The sequence below is a fragment of the Peromyscus eremicus genome, chromosome 6, assembly GCF_949786415.1.
Source record: "Peromyscus eremicus chromosome 6, PerEre_H2_v1, whole genome shotgun sequence".
Taxonomy (NCBI): domain Eukaryota; kingdom Metazoa; phylum Chordata; class Mammalia; order Rodentia; family Cricetidae; genus Peromyscus; species Peromyscus eremicus.
Window position 1 is genome coordinate 27911168 of NC_081421.1, and position 15713 is coordinate 27926880.

At 38.2% G+C, this 15713-nt stretch overlaps 1 protein-coding gene across 1 annotated transcript in view; it reads left to right on the forward strand.

Annotated features, from left to right (window-relative positions):
- Positions 1–15382, forward strand: part of Lrrc34 (leucine rich repeat containing 34) — a 31469-nt gene extending 16087 nt beyond the window's left edge. Inside the window, exons 6-11 of the mRNA XM_059265315.1 lie at positions 4852–4980; positions 7212–7307; positions 9941–10095; positions 10661–10816; positions 11774–11900; positions 14728–15382. Coding sequence (XP_059121298.1) covers positions 4852–4980; positions 7212–7307; positions 9941–10095; positions 10661–10816; positions 11774–11900; positions 14728–14931 — 867 coding nt within the window. The 3' untranslated portion in view covers positions 14932–15382. The remainder of the gene's footprint in view (positions 1–4851; positions 4981–7211; positions 7308–9940; positions 10096–10660; positions 10817–11773; positions 11901–14727) is intronic.
- Positions 15383–15713: the final 331 nt, after the last annotated feature.

Sequence of the window (15713 nt, forward strand, 5' to 3'; positions counted from 1 at the left end):
ATCCACCTTCTCTGAAAATAAAACTGCCTTTTTATCCCTTTGACCCTTATCTGCCCAAGCTATCTGCTGTTTTTCTGCTGGGTGGGGGAAACTGTGCTCCGTCGCTAGGCAACCTGTATACAGCTAGATGCCTCTAGTGATAGTTAAAGGGAGATATGGAACTAGAGGTAAGATTTGGGAAAAGAGAAAGTTAAGCTTAATTAGCACATCTGCCAGCCTTCTCAAACGGGTAGTCTGGATGCTTAAGTCTGTTCTTAGACAGTACAGAGGTATCTCTGATAAGTTACTTTCCTCCGTCTGGGGATGGACCTGGCCAGATGATGCTAATGACAATAATTACAGGGAGGCTTGAACTGGGGTTCTGGCTGAGCATAGCTGTCAGCGCACAAGGTTATCTAAATATTCCTAGAAGTGGTTAGGTAAGGAGTTAGAGGTCTATAAAGCTAGTAAGGCTGTAAGAAAAGGAGAGTCTGAGCTAAATTGTGCAAAACTATTACTTAAGGTCCACCTGACCTAGGCGGTGTCTCCTTGTGGAATTTACCTTAAATCAGGAGACTAGCATGTGGTGGTCTGGACTGTTATTTCTGTTAGTCCTTGAATGTGGCTAAGGGAGTTATCTGATTCCAGCTGTAAAATGAGAAGAAATGGATGGGCCTGAGGGAAGGAAGTCTTTCCTGAGGTTGTTCTCCAAATACCTCGAACGTATATGTCCAAATAGTGATCAGTCCACACTGTTAGCAATTCTCAGGAAAAAATCAATTGGGAAAGCTATGAAGGCACACATGATTTTCATAACAGAAGACAGCTGATATATAACAAGCCAAATAATACCAAATGCTCCTTGGAATTTGGCTTCCTCTGGAGGAATTCCTTGATCCTTCAGGTAGTGAGTGGCTTTACCATCACCAGTTGAGTTCTTATAATATATTCCTGTGACCTGTAGCAAGGGATATTCATATCTCCCCAACCTACTGCTATGTTAATTGGACGACTGGGGATATAAGCCCATAATTAGGATCCATCACCTTTACCTGCACCATTACCAAGGATAGCATGGCAAGAAATAAGTTTGTAGCATTCAGAGGCTTGTGAATCATGCAAAGTATCATCTCTCCTTTGTCACACAAACTCTTAGGCTGTCCCCAGGAGGAAGGATTAGTTGTAAAGGTCTCCTGTGTCTCCACTTCAGCAGAGGCATTCTGCAACTCAGCATCTTGGAGATGTCTTTTGCTCATGGCAGATTTTTATCAATTTCAATGGAATCCACAATTTATTATCTCCTGTGGAAACATAAGCATAACCTCTGCCCTAACTTAACATTTTCCCTGACTATTTTGGTGTTAAAATATTTATAATACATGGGCTGACTCGATTTAGCAATTCTTTCCATAACTCAATGTTGTTCCTGTTTCATTAGCATTTAAAAACTTTTAAAAATAGTAGGGCATTATGCAGTCTATCTCTGGGGTCCTCATATCCTCCTTCTGTTTAACAAGCATCTTTTTTTGGGTGAGGTTAGATCTCTGAACAATTGCCTAATTTCAGCATTGGTATAGGGTACCATAATCTCAGCTGGATCCATACCTGACAATTGATGAAGTCTTAATCTTTCCTTTATGATTACTTTAGAAGCTTTTTTATATAGGTTTTTAATTTTTTTACTGTTTGTGAGCTAAGAAAATCCATATGAAAATATAATCCTCTCTCTGCATAATGAGTCCAGGAGGGGAATGATTTGAAGGTAAAATTACTAAAATACACCTCTTTGTAAGGTCTAATCTATCCATATAGGCATTTTGTAATTTTTGTGCTACCAGAGCTAATTTTTTTTTAACCTCAGCTGCTAACTGTCTTGGACTGTTTAAAATCTGAGCCACACTGCAAAATTTGAAACAAATTAGTTAATTATTGAGTAGGCCATTTGTAGGCTGCAACCAGTTAATATTACCCAATAATTTTTGAAAATCATTAAGAGTATGCAGTCAATCTTTCCTAATCTGTACTTTCCATAGCTGAATTCTCAGTTTATTTAATTTATAGCCTAAATAGCTAAGAGAATCTCTTTTTTTGTTTTTTTTAGGAGAAATTTGTAATCTGCAACAGGGTAAAATTTTTTTGTATTATGTTAAACATTTTTTAAGGTATCTGTATCAGAGGCAGTCAATAAAATATCATCCATATAGTGATAAATAATAGACTAAGGAAATTGTTTACAAGTCATTTCCAGTGGTTGATTTATGAAATATTGATATAAAGTTAGGCTACGGATGGTGGCCCCTACTCTAAATTTGGATAACCAAATCCTGTCCTATCTTGTCTTTGTACAACCTGAATAGCCTGTGACTTTTCCTTATAATTTTTTCTGAGGCCTCTTTCATGAATATATCCCAATTTAAATATCAATTTATAAGCTGTTTTTGAAATTGTAGGAATATTAATTTGAGATCCCATTGTTGTAACAAATCTCTTCCTCATAAATTTATGGCTGTATCAGTCATAGACATTTAATCCATTCTACATTCTGTTTTACTTGAGATAATGTTCAAATGTCTATAAATTGAATGGAGACTTCTTGTAAAGGCCAGTTGGGATTCCAGGATTCTTGTAAAATTATAGATACATCTAGCACCAGAATCCAATAATCCTTCAATCTCAACCCCATGTAATCTTACTTTTAATTTAGGCTGTTTATCATTGATAACTGTTTTCCAAAACACCTTTTCCCCTGAACTTCCAAAGCCTCCAGTTCTACATACAGGCGCCACTTTGCGTTTAAGATATGGAAGTAAGAATAACTGAGCAATTTTATCACCAGCTTCTATTTCCATGGTCCTTTTTATATATATCATCTATAAAAACATTAAATACAATCTCTATAGGATTTTAAGAGGTAACTTTAGGCAATACTCTGGAGTACTTTTATAAAATCTTAAAAAGAGGATCGTTTTATAGATTGTAAGTAACACATTAATTAATTAATGCAACTTGTCAATTATTAACAATGTGGATCAAACAATTTATCTGTATTTTATTTACTGGAAAAAAATTTTGTAATCTCTTTATCAGTAAGAGATTATTTTCTGTGAGTTTTTATCCTAGCAATCATATTATTTAATAAGCTAACAACCCAATCTGTTTCAGGTGTTACATTTCTATAGAATTTAACCAAGAATTTCTAGAAAGCAACTTAAAGAGCAGAGCCAAATTCTCAGTAATGATCAACAGACAAGAGCATACCCAATATATAGTTGAAAATTATGAATCCTGTTCCTTTAGTTTATCTACCATGAAAATCAAACATTCATCCAAACATTATTAGACAATCTAAAGAAGAGAACATCCTCTATACACTGAATGATTAATATCTCTGGAAATTCAAACAGCATCGACTTAGCATTCCATGTCCTGACTGCAACAGTTCTTCACCAGAAGTTGGGCCCATTTAAACTTCCTCTTTCTCCCATGAAAGGACTATTAATAATGAGTTATTCCCATCATTAGTGAAAAACAGAAAACATTTTCAACGAAGGGATCTTCAATGTTGAGTTATTCCTGCTCTAGGGGAAAAATAAAAAAACATTTAAAAACCAAAGTTAAGCAAACAGACAACATAATTCTAAGCTCTGGGTTTGCTGTTCAGCCAGCAGCAGTGAGGCCCACCTGTTGATTCTTTGTAATTTAGATGCTTGCAGGCAGAGAGAGCTCAGAGTTTTAACTATCCTGAAATTTTTTACAATCGGAAAGAACTTTTTCTTCTTCTATTACTACTGAGAAGAGGCTTTTTTTTTCTTTATTTTTCTTTTACGGGGCCTTATACTCTTTAGGCCTAGTTTTAATATTTTCCCCCTTTTTACTGAGAAAATCCTTTTTTTCTTGATTAAACATTTTCCCCTTTTCCATTGAGAAATTTCCTTTTATTTCCTTTCCTTCCCTCTTCTCTATTGGGAAGATTTCCTTTTTTATTTTCTTTCTTTCCCTTTTCTCTATTGAGAAAGGTCTTTTTCTTTTATTTATTTCCTGTCTCAGGAGCCACTGTATTTCTATCTTTAAAGATTGTGCAGTTACTGCTTTTTATTTGATAAGCATTTAGCAACTGTACATTTTGTTGCTCCTGAGATGGGGAGTTTAAATTCCCCATGACCCTGCCAATCCTGGAGTCCTCTTACCCTGAGAGTGCTCTCTCCAGTTCTTAAGATGGCCAGCTCCTCTGTCCTTCAGATCCTCTGTCCTTCTTCAAGCCCCATGTTGGGCACTAAATGTAACTGAATGGTCTCGACACAGGTGTGTGGGTTCACTTGGGTCCAATGAATGAAGACTCAGAGGCATCTTAAGAACGAACCTAGCCTTTCATGGTTGCAGGGGGTCCAGCCTCAAAGGACTGAAGTACTTTCCCTTCGCCTAGGGCATTTTTATTTACTATTACAGTTTAGCCAGTTAATTTCCATACCTTCAAAGCACCCAAAAGGAGCTTCCAGAGACCAAATACCAAGTACAAATTACTTGATTTATCAGGTACCTCAGTTTTCTGGGTTTCCAGAACCAAGTTTTGCATAGGCCTTTGATCCTTGGGAGACTCTCTGATCCTTGACTCTCAGACCAGATTCATATAGGGCAACAAGAGAAACAAAAGGTGTGGTTAAACAAAGGAAGGATTAGGGCTAGGTGCTACTTTCTGGAGCCAAGCCAGGAGCTCAGCAGGAATGCACTACAGGTTACTTTCACAGAATATATCCTACTCTTTCTCTGTAGAAATTAGTTTGCAAATAGTAATACAACCTGCTGACTCATTTAATTGAGAATTTTGTGAATTCAAATTTAAGCAACTAAGTTTTGACTGTTTCTCTCTTCCAGAAAAACAAAACTCTCAAATACTTGAGAATGACTGGAAATAAGATTGAAAATGCAGGCGGCATGGTTTTTGCTGCAATGCTGCAGATAAACTCATCCCTGGAGAAACTGGATCTGGGCGACTGTGACCTGGTGAGCTGGTTCTGAGAAAGTCACTAGTGCAGTGGGTCTTCTCCCAGGGAAACAGCAGGAGAAGCTAGAAGACGGGTTTCTTCTTGTTTGTTTCTGAGCAAAGGATTCCATGCAGCCCAAGGCAGTTAACTCACAGTTCTCCCGCCTCTGTCTCCCAAGTGCTGGAATTGCACACATATGCTGCTACCCTGACAAGACATTAATGTTTACTCTACTCTCGCGGGAAATGTGGTTTTCCATTCATGCAGTGATATAGACTGTTAATCAGATTATAGAGACTGTAGAAATGGCCCAGGAGTTAAAAGCATTTACTGCTCTTAAAGAGGACTCTGGTTCTGTTCCCAGCACCCATGTGGCAGCTCACAACCATCTGTAACTCCAGTTCTAGGGGATCTGTTATCTCTTCTGGCCTCATTGACACTACATATGTCATATGTATGGTGCACATACATATATGTAGGCAAGACACTTGTATATAAGGTAAAGTTTTAAAGTATCATAGTACAGCAAACACAATAATTGGACAATAACTAGCATAATAAAGATATTCTAAACTCTATGCATAACTCATCTTAACCTGTATGTGACTTACAGAAAATGATATGCTCATTTACAGTCAACAAATACTACTTCATAAGTATTAATGTAGATGTCTTCTGATAGAAGATATTTTGCAATGAGTATGTTGTACTGTGAAAGTTGTGATGATGCTAAAAGTGGCTCTGGAAGCTTCATCCCCAGATAACAAGATCTGCATTTTTTGCATTCTTCAAATTATAAATCACACTTTTCTTGATCATGCTTTCAAGTCTTGAGACCTTTAAATCTGTTGCATAAACTCAGATTAATGCCAATTCAGTAGGACACAAAATCTGCAATGGTTTGGAAAGATGTTTTTGAAGGGCAAGATATAGCTGGTACAATTCTAGGAATTAGTGAGTCAGTATTTGCTGCTTCTACACACCAGTCACATGAGACACTAAAAGGCTACAACAGTGAATGAGATGCTCTCCGATCTCATGAGGCTTTGTAGTTTACTCGGAGGAAATGTCAATCAACAGAGAAAAGTACTTTCAAGAAAACCAACTACTCTGATGTTGGGGAGGAGGTAATTTTATTTGATAAGATGGATGCCTGAAACTTGAGAAGGTAATACTTCAGAGTCAGGAAGCCTGGGGGTTACAGAATGAATTCAAGACCAGCTTAGACAATTTAGCAAGACCTTGTCTCAAAATAAAAGAAAAATGAAAAAGGGCTGAGTTTGAGTTCACGCCTAGTATGCATAAGAGCTTAGGCTCAATCCTCAGTACAGAAAAAAATAAAACCCAAATGAACAGGATGGTATTAATTAAACAGTAAAACAGTACTAAACTTCTCCCAGGACAGGAACTATATGGCAGGTCACAAGGGAGGTGAGTGTGTGAGCAGAATTAAGAGTGCCCTCAGGAACAGAAGTTCATGGACAGATCCTGGGGCAGAGAAGAGGAAGTTGATATAAATGCAAATCATGGAAAGGCTTAAAGTTGAGGGACACCTGATCAGTGCTTTGAAGGGTCACCAGTTTCTCTGTGGGAAGTGGAGGGCAGCAAGAAGCCAACGCCATTGGGATAGCTGCTGCAGCCATCCAGGTTTGAGACGAGCAGCTTGGGCAGGAGGAACCACCACAGAAACATTCGGAGATGAACTAATTTGAGACATCTTTTGGAGGCATGTGTTTAGACTTAATGACCAACTGGATGAGAGGCAGCAAGAGAAAGCCATTTATCAGCTAACAGGCTGTGTGTGTGGTTGTGTCCTCACAAAGATGAGGGGGGACAGGCCCTCCAGTCGGAGTTGGAGACCTACAGGAGCTATAAAAATGTGTCTAACAACCTTCCTAGTTGCACTCACTTACTGCCAGTAAGACTATATAAGAATGACTGCACAAGCATGTTTGTACAGGAGACTTAGCGGGGACCCACAGGGCTGTCTCCTCATTTGTGGAGAACCTAAATGACTGAGGAGCGAGCCCAGAGTCACGCGTAGGAAATAGGCACTGAAACATTGGGAAACCCCCTATGCATGCTGCAGACTTTAAGGCATGGTGGAGGAATATGGTAACAATTCACTTCTCAGAAGAGATGTTTTAACTTTTGTACAATTTTATCAGAACTCAGATAATTATCTTGAAATTGTTATGCAGGGAGAGTGATACACTGTTAACTTCCTTAATGGATTTTACCTGTTTGTAGGGACTGCAAAGTGTGATAGCATTTTCTACAGTACTGACTCAAAACCAAGCAATCAAGGGGATAAACCTGAACCGACCTATACTGTATGGAGAACAGGTCAGTATTCAAGTGATGACAGTGTCCACAGGACTAAGACTAGGGTCCAACTGGGGTTTATGGTACATGAATACATTGCATTCTTGAACAGTCCTGTTATATATTATAACTGCAGCTTGTAAAGGTATTAAAGGAGAAATATGTCACTTCTTGGTGACTCACATGCATTTAGCTGCTGTTACTTAAGCAGCTTATGAAACTCAGGTTCTGTGTAAGACAGAAAGAAAATGTGTATGCTTAAAGTTTCATAAGTCACGTTGTACGCCCAATGTCGGCTGTTTTATCGTTTGTTATATTGGTATGGCTGGACCATTACATCTTGGAACACAACACAAGTGCATGCATGAAGTCTGGCGAGTCTGAACTTGACCCCTTCTATAGACTAAGGTTCTTGTTGGAGGGAGATGAAAATGTGGCTTCTTGTTTCCACAGCCTTTTGGGTGGGATTCTTCTTAAGGAAATAAACTTGGACGGGCAAGATGGCTCAGGGGTTAAAAAGCTTCTGCTGCCAAACCTGATGAGCTGAGTTCAATTTCAAGGACTACATGGTGGAAGAACAGAACTGATTTCTGTCGCTGACCTCTGACCTCCACATGTGCACTGTGACATGTGCATGCACACTCACTCCCTCCGGTGAAATGTAAAAACAAGAACAAACTCATAAATAAGAACTCATTCTATGACAGGTCTCAGTGACAGGAGAAAAGAAGGCCCAGCACACTTTATCTAGTTCAAATAATGAACTTAGAGGTTCACTGTTCACATAAACCTCAAACTTTCAGATATTGTCCATAATTTAAAATTACCTGGCTCATTGTTCCTCCTTCCTATCACTGAGAAGTAAGCATATTTTAAAGTGCTACTTTTCATAGTTGGCTTCTGCAAGCACCAGACACAATCATGGTACACAGACACACATGCAGCAAAACACGTATACATATAAAATAAGTCTAAACAATTTTTTAAGATGAGTAAAATACTATGATTTGTTCACAAAGCATATTACAGGGACTTCTTAACAAAACTGCTTTGGCCCACTTACGCTTGATTGTGGATAAAAACTCAAGACTACCTTTGAGGAAAAAAATGTACGTGTACACATGTATCTTTCACCTAGGAATAGCTAGACTGTAAACTTTAAAAATGAACAAACATATTCCAGAACTTGAAATCACTACAAAAGGCAGGCAGGCAAAGCAGAGCTGAGGGTCTCAAGACACTGAGAACTGTCTTTGTATCTTAAGCCATCAAGATGACCGGTGACACACTGAGGGAATGGGGAAGTCTACACACTAAGATATAAAAAACTGCTTTGCTAGTTTTCCTCTTAAAATAACTATTATTGTTACTGTAAACCCAATTATCCATCCTCTTTGTAAGTCACTTAGTTACTGCTTTTTTTTTTTTTTTTTTTTTTTTTACAAGTTCCTGCTACCTATTTCTAAGAAGGTACACATTTCATTTGGAACTACACATAGTGGTACACATCACAACCCCAGTGCTCTTGGGAGGCTGAGGTAGGATGTTGAATTCCCAGGCCAGCCCAGGTTATGTGGTAAGACCTGGTCCACTCCCTTGTGCTCCCCTTACACACACACACACACACACACACACACACACACACACACACACACACACACGAGAGATATGATTTGAGGCAGTAATGATAGTTTTATTTAAAAAAAAGATATGCCAAGTGCAAATATGATAAGACTCTTTTTTGTTGTATATGTGTATATGCATATATATGTGACTGTGTATGCCTGTAAGGGTGCATGCAGGGTTCAGACGAGGAAGCCAAAGGTCTTCTCAATTACTCTCCGCATTACTGCCTTCAGCCAGAGCCTCACAATGAACATGAAGTTCACTGTTTGGATTAACTGGACATAAGAGCCCATGATCTGCCTGTCTTTATCAGCCAGCAATGAGGTTCCAAGAATATGCAGCCATGCCTGGCTTCTGTGAATAGTGGGAATAGAACTCAGGTCCTCATTACCCAGGGAGTTGTATCTTTAACCCTAAACTAAGAGTCTTAATAAAATTGTTTTATTTTTTTTGAGACAGGGTTTCTCCATGAGCCCTGGCTATCCTAGAACTCACTCTGAGACCAGGCTGGCCTTGAACTCACAGAGATCCACCCGCCTTTGCCTCCCACGTACTGGAACTAAAGGTGTGCGCCACCACCACCCAGACTTCTTGTTTTTTGTTTGTGTTTTGTTGTTGGTTTTGTTTTGGTGTTTGGTTTTTGGAGACAGGGTTTCTCTGTGTAGCCATAGCTGTCCTAGAACTCACTTTGTAGACCAGTCTAGCCTCAAACTCACAGAGATCTGCTTACCTCTGCCTGCCTCCTAAGTGCTGGGATTAAAGGTGTGCGGCACCACCACCCGGCCTTGTTTTGTTTTTAATGCAGTATTTTTAACAAGCCAATTTAAGGTCAGATGTAGTGGCACACACCTGTAACACCAGTCCTCAGGAGGTTGGGCAACAGAGACAAGGTTGAGATCAGCCCGAGCTACATAACGAGACCCTGTACCAAGAAACAAAACAAAAATCCACCTAACTTTAAGAAAATATATGCTCTTGAAATGGACAAGTAATACTTCAAACTCAGAAAAGACGTTACCTATTTTTAGGAAGAGTCTACAGTTCACATGGGCCACATGTTGAAAGAAAATCACACCCTTGTTGAACTGCATATGTGTAAACATGGCATAAAAAATTTTGGTATGCAACAGCTGTGCAACGCGCTGTTTCTGAACAGCAGCCTACGCTACCTCGATGTCAGCTGGTAAGTGGTGATTTACATGACAATGCAAAGATTAAGTCTTGAGGTTAGTCTACACAAATGTTCAGAGTGTGTAAGATATGTGTTAGACATTATTTTCAGTGACTAGAAATTCTAACTGTTGTTGAACTTTTGTCATAAGCTGTAGGCTTTATTAGGTTAGCTTATACAGTAATATATCTGTAATAACTTGTTGCTAGACATATGGAAGCATTACTTCCTGGAGTTTTTTTAATGTTGTGATGGTTATTTTATGATTTATTTATCATATATACAGCATTCTGTCTGCATGCATGACTGCCTGCCAGAAGAGGGCACCAGATCTCATTACAGGTGGTTGTGAGCCACCATGTGGTTGCTGGGAATTAAACTCAGGACCTCTGGAAGAGCAGCCAGTGTTCTTAACCTCTGAGCCATCTCTCCAGCCCCTCATGGAGAATTTTTATTCTTGGAAGTTGAGCAAACTAACTGGAAATAGAGAGTTTACTATATGGTTTCAAGTAGCTTATGAATATAAAAACAATACTTTGTGTTTTTAAAATGTTGCTAAATATGCTTCCTTCCACAGCAATAAAATAACTCGTGATGGAATGGTGTATTTGGCTGATGTACTGAAAAGCAATACTACCCTGGAAGTAATAGATCTTTCTTTTAACAGAATAGAAAATGCAGGCGCAAAGTACCTCAGTGAAACTCTAACTTCCCACAACAGGAGTCTTAAAGCGTTAGTATGGTTTTTATATTTAATCAAAATAAGTAAAAAAATTCTAAGGATTATCTTTTAAAAAAATGGATAGGATAATTGTATGTTCAAATTCATGAGAAAAAAATCTTTATTTCTCTTTTTATTTATGTGTATCCACTTGCTTGTTTATACATGCACCAAATGTGTACACAGAGGCCAAAAGAGGGAATCAGATCCCTGGAACTGGAGTTAGACATGGTTGTGAGTTGCCTGTGGTAGATGCTGAGAACAGAACCTGGGTTCTCTGCAAGAACTGCAATTGCTCTTAGATGTTAAGCCATCTTTCCAGCCTCCAAAACTTTCATTTATCCTGAATGCTAACAGAAAATTCATAAGCATTTAACACAATACTTATGTTTGTAATCTACTCAAACATTTACCAAATAGGGGTTGGAGAGAGGGCTCAGTGGTTAAGAGCACTGGCTGCTCTTGCAGAGGTCCTGAGTTTAGTTCCCAGCACCCACAACCATCTACAATGGGATCAGATACCCTCTTCTGGTGTGCAGCCGTACAAGCAGGCAAAGCACCCAAATACATAAATAAATCTTAGGAAAGGAAAGGAAAAAGGAAAGGAAAGGAAAGGAAAGGAAAGGAAAGGAAAGAAAAGGAAAGGAAAGAAGGAAAGGAAAGGAAAGGAAAAAGGAAAAAGGAAAGGAAAGGAAAGAAAAAGAAAAGGAAAAGGAAAGGAAAAAGGAAAGGAAAGAAAAAAGGAAAGGAAGGGAAGCAAGCAGGCTATTTTTAAAACATTGGAAACTTTCCTGGGTATATGACACATTCAATTAAAAAAAAAATAGGTTCCTTGGATTAAAGAACCTCTACAGCCAATATTTAGATCAGCACATTGAAACATGTTCATAAAATGGATTTAGTAAGTGTTGATGCTGACTTAAGATTCTTTGTGGGACTTCAGGATTCCATGATGTTTCTTTTCTACAGATTGTCTGTAGTCAGCAACAAGATAGAAGGAGAAGGGCTTGTTGCTCTTTCACAGTCAATGAAAACAAACCTCCTGTTATCTAATATCTACATTTGGGGGAACAAATTTGACGATGCTACATGTGTGGTAAGTGTTTTCAGACTTTTGTTGGGCTCTGCAATACCTGTAAGTTCCTTTCATAAATGGTTTCAAAGAATGGTGTCACACTATGCTTTGGGTAATTTTTAACTTAAACCTTAAAAAGTAGCTGCTAGGAAAGATATCTGATGCTATATACAAGTATTAAGGATCACTAAGCCACACAATTTTCCAATTCCTCCAAATGAAAACAAAAATTACAATTGATTTGATGTAGCAAAGTTCCTCATGTGTCAAGAAGAGGAATCAGAGATACCTGTAGAAGCTCTGTAGCACTTAGTGTTCATGCATGTAAACCCCGAGTCCTTCACACTACATACCTATGCTGAAGCATCCCTGCATCTCTGGGATGTAGCCTACTTGATCATGGTGGGTGAGCTTTGTGATGTGTTCTTGAATTTGGTTTTCAAGTATTTCATTGAGAATTTTTGCACCTGTGTTCATAAGGGAAACTGGTCTGTAATTCTCTTTGTTTGGTCTTTATGTGATTTAGGTATCAGGGTAAAAAGAAATAGGCAATGGTCCTTCTGTTTAGTGGGATAGAGTATTGAATTAATTCTTCTTTGAAAGTCTGGTAGAATTCTGTGCTGAATCCATCTGGTCCTGGGCTTCTTTGTTGTTGGAAGACTTTTTTAAAAGATTGATTTCTTTAGGTATTTTATGTATATGGTTGGTTGTCTGCATTTATGGACAGAACAGGGCGCTGCCTACTGTGGGACTGCAGTTACGGATGGCTGTGAGTTGCCATGTGGGTGCTGGGAATTGAACTCAGGACTTCTAGAAGAGCAGCCAGTACTCTTAACTGCTGAGCCATCTCTCTAGGTCCTACTTAGGAGACTTTTAATTACTGCTTCTATTTTACTAGGAGTCATAGCCCTCTTTAAATTGCTTATCTGATCTTGATTTAACTTTGGTAGATGGTATATATGAAGAAATTTATCCACTTCTCTTAAATTTTCCCATTTAGTGGAGTACAGACATTTAAAGTGTGTCCTTATGATTCTCTGGATTTCCTTGGTATCTGTTATGTCCCTCCTTTTATCTCTAATTTTATTAATTTGGATCTTCTCTTTCTATCTTTTAGTTAATTTGGATAAGGGTTTGTCAATCTTACTGATTTTCTTAAAAAACCAACTCTGTGTCTCATTGACTCTTTGTGGTGGTTTTTTGTTTGTTTCTATTTTATTGATTTCAATCACGAGTTTATTTCCTGCCACCTAGTCCTTTTGAATACTATTTTTTTCCTTTTGTTCTAGAGCTTTCAGGTGTGCTGTTAAGTTCCTAATGAGACCTCTCCAATTTTTTGATGTAGCATTTAGTGCTATGAACTTGCCTCTTATAACCACCATCATTGTGTTCCATAGGTTTAGGTATGCTATGTTTTCATTTTCATTCAATTCTAAAAAGTTTTTAATTTCCTTCTTGATTTCTGTCGTGACCTACTTTTCACTCAGGAGCAAGTTGTTCAGTTTCCATGAACCTAGAAACTTTCTGTTGTTAATATACCTTCTGTTGTGGTTAGATACAATACAGGATGTTATTTCAGGTTTTCTTGTATCTGTTGAGACTTGTGTTGTGCTTGAGTATGTGGTCAGTTTTGGAAAAAGTTCTATGAGCTGCTGAGAATCATACTACTTTAGAGACAGAAAGCACAGTGACAAAAAGCTTTCATTTGAAAAGAGAGGAGAAAAAAAGCATAAGGTTTGTAAAAGGACGGGCCAAAAATAACGGGCCTAAAAAACTACCCATAGTTTTCAGAGAAACACTCATGTTCTTTAGGTTTCCACACAGCACAAGCTGAATACAGACTATGGAACCAAAAATAATGAAAAGCTACAACAGAAAGCAAAACCAAGTTGGAAATCTTTTCCTGTCAAAAGTTCTCCCCTGTTGTTCTACAATAGCAACTTTATTGACAAAATAGCTCACAAGTGTGTATGACACTCTTAATATACACACCAAGAAGCCACAGGGACACACAAAGAAAATTCTACAGTAAAAAAACAATTGATAGGTGATTAAATGGTGATTTAACACTATGGAATTGTCTTTTTTTTTTTTTTTTTTTTTTTTTTTTGGTTTTTCGAGACAGGGTTTCTCTGTGTAGCTTTGCGCCTTTCCTGGAACTCACTTGGTAGCCCAGGCTGGCCTCGAACTCACAGAGATCTGCCTGGCTCTGCCTCCTGAGTGCTGGGATTAAAGGCGTGCGCCACCACCACCCGGCCGGAATTGTCTTTTTTTAAACTAAACTTCTGTATTGACTTGAGGGGACTTATCAACTGAACTCCATATGGAGCTGTTTATTTATTTGTTTATTCTGAGGTGTGAGGCCCTACTGATCATCAGATTTATTTGAGGGAGGCAGGATTTTGCTATGCAGCTCAGCTGATCTTGAACTCAACCATCCTCCTGCCTCAGCTTCTGCAGTGCTGAAAATACAGGCATGTGCCAGCACATGGGACTCCCCACTCTGCCAGCTACCACCTCTTAAGAGTACATGAAAACATCTGGCCATGGGTCACAAAATTGGTATTATAAGGAATTAACTCAGAGACTCACAAAAGGACTTACATATGAAAACATCCTTTATATGTTAAAACTTAGAAATCAATTTTATAAAATCACATTTCCATTATGTATAACTAAATAATAAAATTTACCTATTCTATCTGGAATAATACTAAAATTAAGCAATGTTAATAAGAATATTTTATTTCAATCTACAAAATAACACAGCTAAGTTGATTATTTGTTTGCCCAACCACTGTAAATTAAATAAATTATATTCCTAATGAAAGTTTTCTAAAAATCCTAGGCATATTCAGATTTGATGAAGAGTGGCCGGCTAAAGCCAGATAACACTGATGTGGAACCATATGTGGTGGATGGACATGTCTACCTTGCAGAAGTCTCCAATGGCCTTAAAAGGCATTATTACTGGACGCCAACTTACGGAGAGGCTTATGACCACGCATCTACTGCAGGCTTTGCTCTTGTTCCAGTCGGCCAACATCTATAAGAAACAAGCTCCAATAGTTTTCACACATTTGTCTCATCATTTTTAGAGACTAATATTTTATAGTCTATTTTTTTTTCCTTTATAAATTAGAACAAGTTTTTTTTTTAAATCAAATTTGTTAAAACTTTGTGTACTTGCCCCTTGTTGAGAAAAAAATGATTCTTAATATAGACTACACTGTCAACCCTGAAGAAACCATGGGACCACTCTAATTCTTTCTATAATGAAAAACAAGTAACAAACACAAAAACCACAGACAGTGGAGTAATAAGCAAAGGTCACAACAGACATCTTAACCAAATGGTATAGTAGAAAGGATGCAGCTGGGAAATTTCCCGAGGATTTCAGATTTCCAAGTTTAAAGTTCAAAAGTATTCCACATAAGACTTTTACGCATTGCAGACAGGTGTTAGTACCAATAGCACAAAAAAATAAAAAGTTTTCTTGCATAGACAGTGACTATCTTGAGTTTATACACCCTTTCTGTGTCTGGCTCTTGTTCACTCAACATTAGTGCAACTCACTCATGTTATTCAGTGCAGCTGCAGTCCATTTCTTATCGCCTTGAAGTAGTAGTCCATCCTATGCTGAGGAAGAATCTAGGAGTCTGTAAAGAGATGGGCTTTCAGGATTAGATATTCAAGCATCCCTTAGCAATGCAGTTGGCTTTCTTGGGTCTCAGTCTACTCCTGTGTGCTACAGTAGGGCCCAAATGTTTACATATTCTTACAAAGGGGCGTGTAGCAGATAAGATGGGAAGGGACAGCAAATAAGTCTGCCTG